Raw genomic sequence first — 9,671 nt, forward strand, 5'->3', positions numbered from 1 at the left:
TCTTTTTGATACGTAGGAGTCAGTCGAACAGAACAGTTCAGGTGATTTTCAAAATGTACATTGTATATTTTACGAGGTTTGAATTTTCAATATGTGTCACTGAAAGTAGAGAAATATGCGGTCTTTTGAAGGTCACGTATGGTATGGGAGGACAGTGTACATTTGCATATTAGTTGAACAGTACCATATGCTTGTGTTTGGTGTTACTGTTATACTGCAACTTTCCTGTAAAAACAAACAGTCATTCTACATTTGCAAGAGGTACAAGTTCAACCAGTAATTTTGTGAGTGTTTCAACAATATTACAGCGTAGCGTAACTGTTATGGGAAAGACACACCCAATCACCAGTCACACACAAATGTAGATCGGGAAATGATACATTACTAAAACATGATTAAGATTTTTAACATATCTGGAACTAATATCATTGCGTTGGAAAAAACTTACAGGAGTAATGTTTAAAAGCACAGATATGAGTATATTTACTGTTATACTGGCATGTAGGTATATGGAGATTTTGACATGCATGCTTACCAGAAATAAATCGCTAGAAAATTTAATAAAGCTGACATAAATGCATGCCATAGAGAGATAAAACACAGAAACATGGCTTGTACAATTGAGAAGATTTTCAACATATAAAAGTTCAAAAGCACATGGTGTGGGTAACTGAACTACTGTGTCATCTCAGATGCTGATTTCAATTGATAGGTATACAAGTAGGTACCACGAAATGACTGAAATAAGTAGCCAAAAACTCTCATACTATAAACCTTAATTAATGCATGCCATGCTGATACAGAAATATTCAGCAGTAGCATGAAAAGTTGTGGAGCCAATTGAACTGTAAGATATTCATACAGATACCTACAACATAATTCATACATGAATCATTTTTGTTTTATCATTTTCAGTTAACTCTGACCAAAAACAGTCATGGCTTCATCGTTAGATTCCAGAGAAAGACTGCTGTCTGACATTGATGACAAGGTATTGCTGTGTGCAATTTGTATGGAACGTTTCAAATCTCCGAAAATACTGCCTTGTCATCACACATTTTGTGAACATTGTCTCACAAATTGGGTCAAAGCAAACAATGGTCAGCTGATATGTCCAACCTGCAAGATTGAATGGCCTTTACCGTTTGGAGGGGTACCAGCCATCACCAACAATCGATTTCTGAATGCCCTTTTGGTAGTTATCAGCAGTAACGTCCCTCCTCAAAGGATTGGCGATACGGTGTGTGAAGGGTGTAAGAAAGCAGCCAATTACTGGTGTGGTGACTGTGGTGGACATTTTTACTGCAATGCCTGCATAAAAACACATAAAGTAGTGACAGTCTTGCAAGATCATGAACCAATGACAATTGCACAATACAATGAGAAGATGTCAACACAGCACTTCAGAATGACTCAGCCAAGATTCTGTGGCAATCACCATAGTTCTAAATTAGAATTCTACTGTGACACTTGTCAAGTTCCAATATGTCATAAATGTATCGTAGTTGACCATCAATCACCAGATCACAAGATTATATCATTAGAGTCAGCTCTGGAGAAGTATCTGCCAGATATGATCGCATACTCACTGAAAATTGCTCAGAAAGTTAGTGATTTAAAATTAAGAAAGGATAGAGCCTTAGGTGTTCGGCACGACCTGGATGTCAACAGATCCACAGCTGAACAACAAATTAATACGGTGTGTAGAAAATTAATGGGTGAAATCAAAAAGCAACAGATGAAAATGCTGGGTCAAGTTGATGATATCTACATACCAAAGTGTAAACAAAGTGATGCCAATATAGAACTTCTGGAATATAAAATTGCCAGTGCAGAAAGTATTCTTTCATATCTGAACCATCTCTTGACTTTTGTGGAGCTGTGGACATCATGACGGCAAAAAAACAGATGAAAGATCAACAGCAGCACTATGATGATCTGACCAATGTACCTTGTGGTGACACTGACAGTGACCTGGTTTTCACAGAAAATCCTGAGTGTTTACAGATTGATCTTGGTGTTGTCAAAGGAAATCATCTGACCAAACAAGGTATGTTACTAGCAGGAAAGGTAATTTTGAAACAATTTTGTAGAAGTCAAGCTGTAAATTATATTGAGTTGTGCATTAGATTTTGACAGGTCATGAAATTGTTAAATATTTTGAGTTTGTTGTTGGCTTGATTTTAAGCAAAGTTTACCTGATTTATAAGCTTTCAGTACATGCAATGGTAAACAAATGAGTTACTGGGTGCTTTAGATAGAATCAATTGTGACATACAGTATACACACAAAAACCAGGTAACACCACAACAGACACAGACAAATAGATATTATATATACAAGCGACCTAGCGGCCGATATAGCTCTGCTGTGTTTATGTAGAGAATAACTATTTTTTACACATGTGATGAAGAAGGTGGAAATCTTTGATAGCTCAATGCAGTGGTCAGAAAAAGTGGCTAATAAGCTGCAAAAAATACACAATTGAGGATTCCATCATACTTTGAATATATCACATCGGATCATCCCTAATAACATGTCAACCAAAGCTATCTGATGAGTAGTTTTTGAGAATAAAATTTTCGACCAAAAATGGCAACAATTGCCCAAAAAAATAAAAATTGCAGATTTCATCATAATTTCAAAAGATCAGATTTAGTTCATCTATAGAAACCTGTATACAAAATTTCACAGCTGTTAGACTAGTATTTTTTGAGAAATACATTTTTTGACCAAAAATGGGAAAAATTGCCCCCAAAATTCAAAATTGCAGATTTCATCATTATTCAACAAAAATCATTTAGTTTACCTATAGAAACCTGTACACAAAATTTCAAAGCTATCAGATGAGTAGTTTTGGAAATACACATTTTTTGACCAAAAATGGCAAAAATTGCCCCAAAAATACAAAATTACAGATTTCATCAGAAATTCAATATATATTACTTAGCTCATCTGTAGAAACCTGTATACCAAATTTCAAAGCTATCAGACCAGTACTGTTTGAGAAATACATTTTTTGACCAAAAATGGCAAAAATTGCCCCAAATTACAAAATTGCAGATTTCATCATAATTTCAATAAATATCATTAAGGTGATCTGTAGGAACCTGTATACCAAATTACAAAGCTATCAGATGAATAGTTTTGAAAAAACACATTTTTTGACCAAAAATGGAAAAAAATTGCCCCAAAAATACAAAATTGCAGATTTCATCATAATTTCAATAAATATCATTTAGTTCATCTGTAGGAACCTGTATACCAAATTTCAAAGCTATCAAATGAGTAGTTTTGGAAATGCACATTTTTGACCAAAAATGGCAAAAATTGCCCCAAAAAATACAAATTGCAGATATCATCAGAAATTCAATATATATTACTTAGTTTATCTATAGAAACCTGTATACCAAATTTCAAAACTATCAGACCAGTACTTTTGAGCAATACATTTTTTGACCAAACATGCCAAAAATTGCCTTAAAATGCAAATTTGCATATTTCTTCACAATTCGAACAAATCTGAAGTAGATCATCCCTAGGAACATATGTACCAAATATCAAAGCTATCTGACTGGTAGTTTTGAAGAAGAAGATTTTTAAAGATTTTTTTACCAAAAATGACAAAAATTGCCTTAAAAATACAAATATGCAAATTTCACCACGATTTGAACAAATCTGACTGAAGTCACCTAAGTAAACAGCATATCAAATTTCAAAGCAATCGGACAAGCGTTTCAGAAAAGAGATTTTTTTACCAAAAACACCAAAAATTGCCCCAAAAATACAAATGTGCAAATTTCACCACGATTTGAACAAAACTTAAGTGAGGTCACCCCGAGTGAACTGCATATAAAATTTCAAAGCAATTGGACTTGCAGTTTTAGAAGAGAAGGCAATTGTTGACGGACGACGACGGACAACGACGGACGACGACAACGGAAAAACAACCTATTTGATAAGCTCCGCGTCGCTGACAGCGGAGCTAATAAACAGACAGACGTACACACACAAACACACACACACACACACACACACACACACACACACACAACACACACATATATATATTATATATATATATATATATATATATATATATATATATATATAATATATATATATATATATATATATATATATATATATATATATATATAATATAGTGTTTCAGCCAGCTTTTGCTAGCATTGGGACCACAGTGACCCATAGTAGGCCTGAATGGGGGACAAATTAAATTTTTTGGGGACATGTTATGTATTTCAATAAAACAACTCAGTACAGTGTCATCATATATCGTTATGACCTGGTGCTATATCTGGTGTTCAATAGGCAAGTCAGGTGAGTGCATTAACGGTAAAGTACAGTATATTATAGGCCAATGGTGTTGTGCAAAATTGTGTCAACATGAAACTTGCAGTATCATTAAGTTTACTGCTACCACGTGGTATGCACATAAACTGTAGGGCTCCCCCTAGGTCACCAAGATGATTAGCCAACTCATTAGCCAAATCAAAAATCCTATAGCCATTTTGAACAAATTTTAGGCAGTTTATGATCTCAAGTGTGGCAACAACTTTCTTGGTATTCAGGAGTTCTTAATTTTTCAAATCAAGATGTTTTGTATTTTACAATAAAGAAATATTTGTTCAGTTTTTATTGCATTAATTATCTGTGTTTTTATGACATTAAAGTGATAGAAATATTTTTTCATTTCTGGTGGTAAACTTTTACCACCAGACATAAAATTAGGTGGCAATTCTAAAAATCAGGTAGCAATGTGAAGTGTATATTACCACAGATACAGAATATTTCTGTAGCATTCAGTCAGTGTTCACAGAATGACAACTTAATACATTTAGGCTACAAGCTCCTAATGGCAAATTTATGCAGTTTTTAAGTCATGACGAAAATTTTGTGAGCCACACAGATAAAAATTTTCCATGCAGAAGAAAGTATTGGGAAGCATAGTGGCAATGTAGTTACAATTATTGTGGTGTTTAAGGCCCTGGTGTTGTGTCATAGTAGTGATCAAGCAGGCTCAATAGCATCTTAAGCATAAGTATTTTTCTTGAGACAAAAAGGGTTTGGCCAAACCCAAATACTGTAAAACAATACACAATGATATTGTTCATTTAATTTCCCAATATTTTATAGTAATCATTGATTCAAAGATTATGGTAACATTTTAGCCCAGATATATTTTCATTTATATTTTGATATCATCAAGAAATGTCTAGCAATGTTCACTACTATATCATTGAACTGGTGGAATCTGCAGAAATATTAAAATCATTCAGAATCACACCATTTCTTGTACAAGTTATAGCAGTTTGAAATATGCCAAATGGACAATTTTAATAGCTCTACTTTTGAATTGTTGCTTTGATGTTAAGTTACAATGCAAAATTGCAGCTCTCAAATGTGAAGATTTGAAAATGAATATGCTACTGCAAGTACTGTTGACAATTTCCTTTGCCATGACTCTTAATAAAGTAGAATTTAAAACTGACAGTCAAGCTAAATGCCATTTAAATTGGAAGGCACCAAGAAATTTCTTTTTAACATAAGATTGTACCTATTGCCCTCCCTAGGTGGTTTCTTTTGAACCATAATTGTGTACTTAAGAGGTCTTCATTCATGACATCACGTGAGATGACCCAGATTTAACCTTTCAGAAAACCTCAGTTTTTCTCCTTTTCACTTGTACAGTGACTCTGTTTGAGAAAGTTCCTTAAAAATTATGGTTTTTACTATCAAACTGAGTAGCTGCAGGCCAAATTTTGATGCAAGCAATGTAGGTAAAACTTGAACTCAAGGGCGACCAGTGTGCGGCACTCACCTAGGCAAAACCAAGCCTCAGTGTACATCGGTGATGTATTGTAGTATCGAACAGCGACAATGTTTGTTTTACGTACTAGGAATTTGTAACTTTGTAGAAAGGCGAGTAAACTGTTTCAATTAATACATTGCAACTTTGTAGGAAGGAGGGTAAACTGTTTCAACATCTTACAACATTTACTGTTAGCTGTAGTTTTCTGTCCAGGAGGCACTGTCTAAATATTCAATAGCCACTAAAATATGGCCTACTCAGATTGCGTCATGGTGACCCACAACAGTTATTTTATCGGGACAAAACAAAAAAAATTGCGTCAAATGTCGCAATGCCGCACGCTGGCTGAAACACTGTATATATATATAAATATATATATATATATATATATATATATATATATATATATATATATATATATATATATTATTTATATCGAAGTATACAGATATCCTTATGGGAAATTACAGTGCTTGACGCTATGTAAGCAGAGCGTTATAATAACACAAATTACTTCAAGTGCAAAGTAATGAAATATGTTACTTAATAAGTTTCGTTCATCCTTCAATCGTCAGACTAAGTATAAGGATCCTTAGCCCCGCTTTCTCTTTTACATCTTCGGGGCGTACAATTATATTTGCAGGTGGTGTTAAAATTTGATAAATAATTTATTATTATTTAACAAATTTTAACACCACCTGCAAATAGAATGGTATGCCTCAAAGATGTAAATTGTAACACCACCTGCAAATAGAATGGTACGCCCCAAAGATGTAAAAGAGAGTGTCATGGGGCTAAGGATCCTTTCACTTCACCAGTCTGATGATTGCAGGATGCATGAAACTTATAAGTAACAGATTTCATTACTTTGACACAGTATAATTTTGAACAATTGACAATACAATTTTGGACACCTGTCACTACCAAACTGGTCGCTTTAATTCAACTATTATGGTACAATATTGTACAGTTCGTAGTTGTAATGTGCTAAATAATATCATTTGTGGTAATTTGAGCTGATTGGAGTTTTTCCAAATTATAAAAATTTCCATTATTCAAGTAAAACTGATATTTGAGTGCTTCGTTCCTAAGATATAGTATTTCTGTCCAAGATTTTTTCCTCCAATAATCATAAACTTATGCACAATGTTATTGCTACAGATGAACATAACTAAATGAGCATAATTCAATATGACAAGCACAGTTCTGAAACCCAAAGCTACCGACCTGTCGCAGGAATTAATTATTTTAATATTTCTACAGGTAAACCAATAAAATCTGACGTACAGAGGAAAGATGGAGATAGGGTGGAGACAATCACTCCCAATCAACTCCAGGTGCAGAGGGAAGAGAGAAGTGTGACTAAACAAACTGGTAACACTGGACTTAGAGTGATGGGAGTACGAGAACTTGGTGTTGTTAAAAAGAAACAGACTCAGCCTTCTGAGCCACTTGTAGTACGAGCCAAACATCGTCAGCCAACAAACGAAGTCCAGGTGATAAAGAGAGAAACAAAGGCTCCTAAACTAAGCATTCAAATCTCAGGCCATGTGCTATGGAAGGTCCATCAGGTAAGTGTATTGGACGTTTAGACAACACAACTGAAAGGCTAAGTGAGTGTTTCTGGGATTCATATAGATAAAACAGATTGAAAAGAAATTTACATTTCTCACTTAATGTTTTGCTTAGCTTGTTCATTGTTTAAAGTTATATTTGTTGTTCTGCTATGTATGAGCATTCTCAAATATAAGTTGACAGCCCACTACTCTGTATGAAGAGAGGACCTTGCTGGAACTTTAGAAGCAGATTAGTTGTTCAGATTACATTAAGCAAAAACCAACTGTAGGTTGGTTACTCTTTTAACTCCAATCAAAGTATTAAGACTTATGTGAAGTGGACATCATGTGCCATGTGGTGCAGCCACAAAGAAAATAAAAATCCTTGTGTCCCGCCTAATCCTAAAATGCATGCTGAGACTGAAGTACATTTGGTTGGGTTGGGGAATATTGATGAATGATTTACTCTGTTGATATTTCATATTGAACTTTGTTTTGTATCAAAATCTCTGTGTACAATTTGAAACCATCAGCAAACACAGCTTTACACAACTGATTTGCCAGTTTTAACCCTGGACCTCTTTGACCTAGTGGTCAGCAGGAAAAAATTGAGTCTGACAGGTCAGGGTCCCAATTCCAGACATTGATAACCCAACACGTTTAGCCTTCCACACAAAAATTAAAGAAAATATAACCATAGTACAATTATTATGCAAAGACGGCATTTCTATTCTCTGTCTAGCATGTTGAAAAAGCAACTTTTACACAAATTTACATTGTTGCAATGGTAAAAGGACATAAAAATATGGAATTACAAAAATTACTAAAATGAGCATTTACCTTGTTGAATAGCCATTTGATGCACTTTGATTTGTGTTGATATCTATTCTCACTTTCGGGCTGTCTTTATGAAAAACAGTTGCACGGCAAATGCATTGACATTCCACTCTGCTGATGTGCTTGTTTTAACCTTTGACCTTACAGATGGCTGGTCAAAATTCACACTGGAGGGTCAAGGCCCTAGTCCAGGACAGAAGTTCAACAATCCATGTGGTTTAACATTTCACAATGACAAACTTCTTGTGTGTGACAAAGGCAACAACGTTGTTCAGATACTGAACCAAGACTACACAATTGAAAAGGTGCTAGGAAGTTTCAGCGGCCAGTTTTCGAAACCATTCCAGCCACAGTCTGTAGTAGTCTCTCAGGACAACTACTACATACTTGATGACAATAATTTGCAAATTATTGTTTGTGATGAAAATAATAAGGTTATAAGAATAATTTCTTTACCTAGAGGCACAAATCCCTGGTGCATAGCTCTCTTGAGAGAATTTGTTTTGGTCACTGATGTCAAAGGTCATAGGTTACTTAAGTACAACAAGAATGGTCACTTTGTTCAAGAAGTTGGTGGTCCACTAGGTCATGGCCAGACACGATTCAACTACCCCTTCTTTGTTGCTGTCAACAGTAGGGATGTCATCATGGTGTCTGACAGTGGCAATCACTGCATCAAGTGTTTTGATGGTGTTTTCAATTACATGTACCAATATAGTGAGTTCGGTCGGGAAGGTGCCGGCAATAGTCAGCTGTCCTTCCCATTCAGCATTGCCGTTGATAGCGCTGACAATGTTTATGTTTGTGATTCCGGCAATGATAGGATTTCGATGTGGAGTGGAGATGGAACGTGGAGATGTAGATGTAATCTATTCCAGGGTGAAGTGATCGATCCCTGGTACATTGCAGTCAGCGGAGACAGAATCTGTTTTAGAGAGGAAGACAACCAACACATCACAGTATTTTCTAAGTAGACAGAAACGCCAAGGTGATGTGTATGTCAGCATTTCATCAAAATATTGCATTTCTGTCAAATCATTTGGCGCGAAGTAATTTTCCAATTATCACTCAAGCGTGACGACAAAAGCATGACGACGAACGAATCGCACTGTTCAAATCACGTTTACATTTCAAAAATCATCTTCTTTTCACATTCAGAATGATAGTTTTGTAGAATATTATTCTATGTTGATGTCGCCTCATGTCTAGAGTAAGTATAAGCCCAAATGATGTTCTTTACTGATAATTTTCACTTAGAAAATTCAGGAACTTTGACGAAAGGGGTGCCTCACAATCAAATTTTGTTTCCGTATTGACACGCAAGGACCACGGCCCAGCGTAATGCCATTCTGTGAACTGATGAAACTAAGTTGAAGAGGGTCACATTTGACTTAACTCCACTAGAATGGGGTAAATCAACAATTGTGCATGCGAAATAGATGTTG

The 9,671-nt window shown here is 35.2% G+C and overlaps 1 protein-coding gene across 1 annotated transcript; it reads left to right on the forward strand.

Moving 5' to 3' along the window:
- Positions 1-1,558: 1,558 nt before the first annotated feature.
- LOC139122695 (uncharacterized) lies at positions 1,559-8,959 on the forward strand. The gene is made up of 3 exons (XM_070688312.1): positions 1,559-2,050; positions 7,097-7,404; positions 8,374-8,959. The coding sequence occupies exons 1-3, from the start codon at positions 1,891-1,893 to the stop codon at positions 8,446-8,448; spliced, it is 543 nt and encodes a 180-aa protein (XP_070544413.1). The 5' UTR covers positions 1,559-1,890; the 3' UTR covers positions 8,449-8,959.
- The last annotated feature ends 712 nt before the right edge of the window (positions 8,960-9,671 follow it).

Source organism: Ptychodera flava, chromosome 22 (assembly GCF_041260155.1).
Source record: "Ptychodera flava strain L36383 chromosome 22, AS_Pfla_20210202, whole genome shotgun sequence".
Classification (NCBI taxonomy): domain Eukaryota; kingdom Metazoa; phylum Hemichordata; class Enteropneusta; family Ptychoderidae; genus Ptychodera; species Ptychodera flava.

Bases quoted from the DNA above. Each gene is read 5' to 3' on its own strand.
- LOC139122695 (XM_070688312.1), top strand. From the start codon at position 1,891: ATGACGGCAAAAAAACAGATGAAAGATCAACAGCAGCACTATGATGAT. The intron at 2,051-7,096 runs GTATGTTACTAG...ATATTTCTACAG, and splicing joins AAATCATCTGACCAAACAAG to GTAAACCAATAAAATCTGAC. The intron at 7,405-8,373 runs GTAAGTGTATTG...TTGACCTTACAG, and splicing joins TGCTATGGAAGGTCCATCAG to ATGGCTGGTCAAAATTCACA.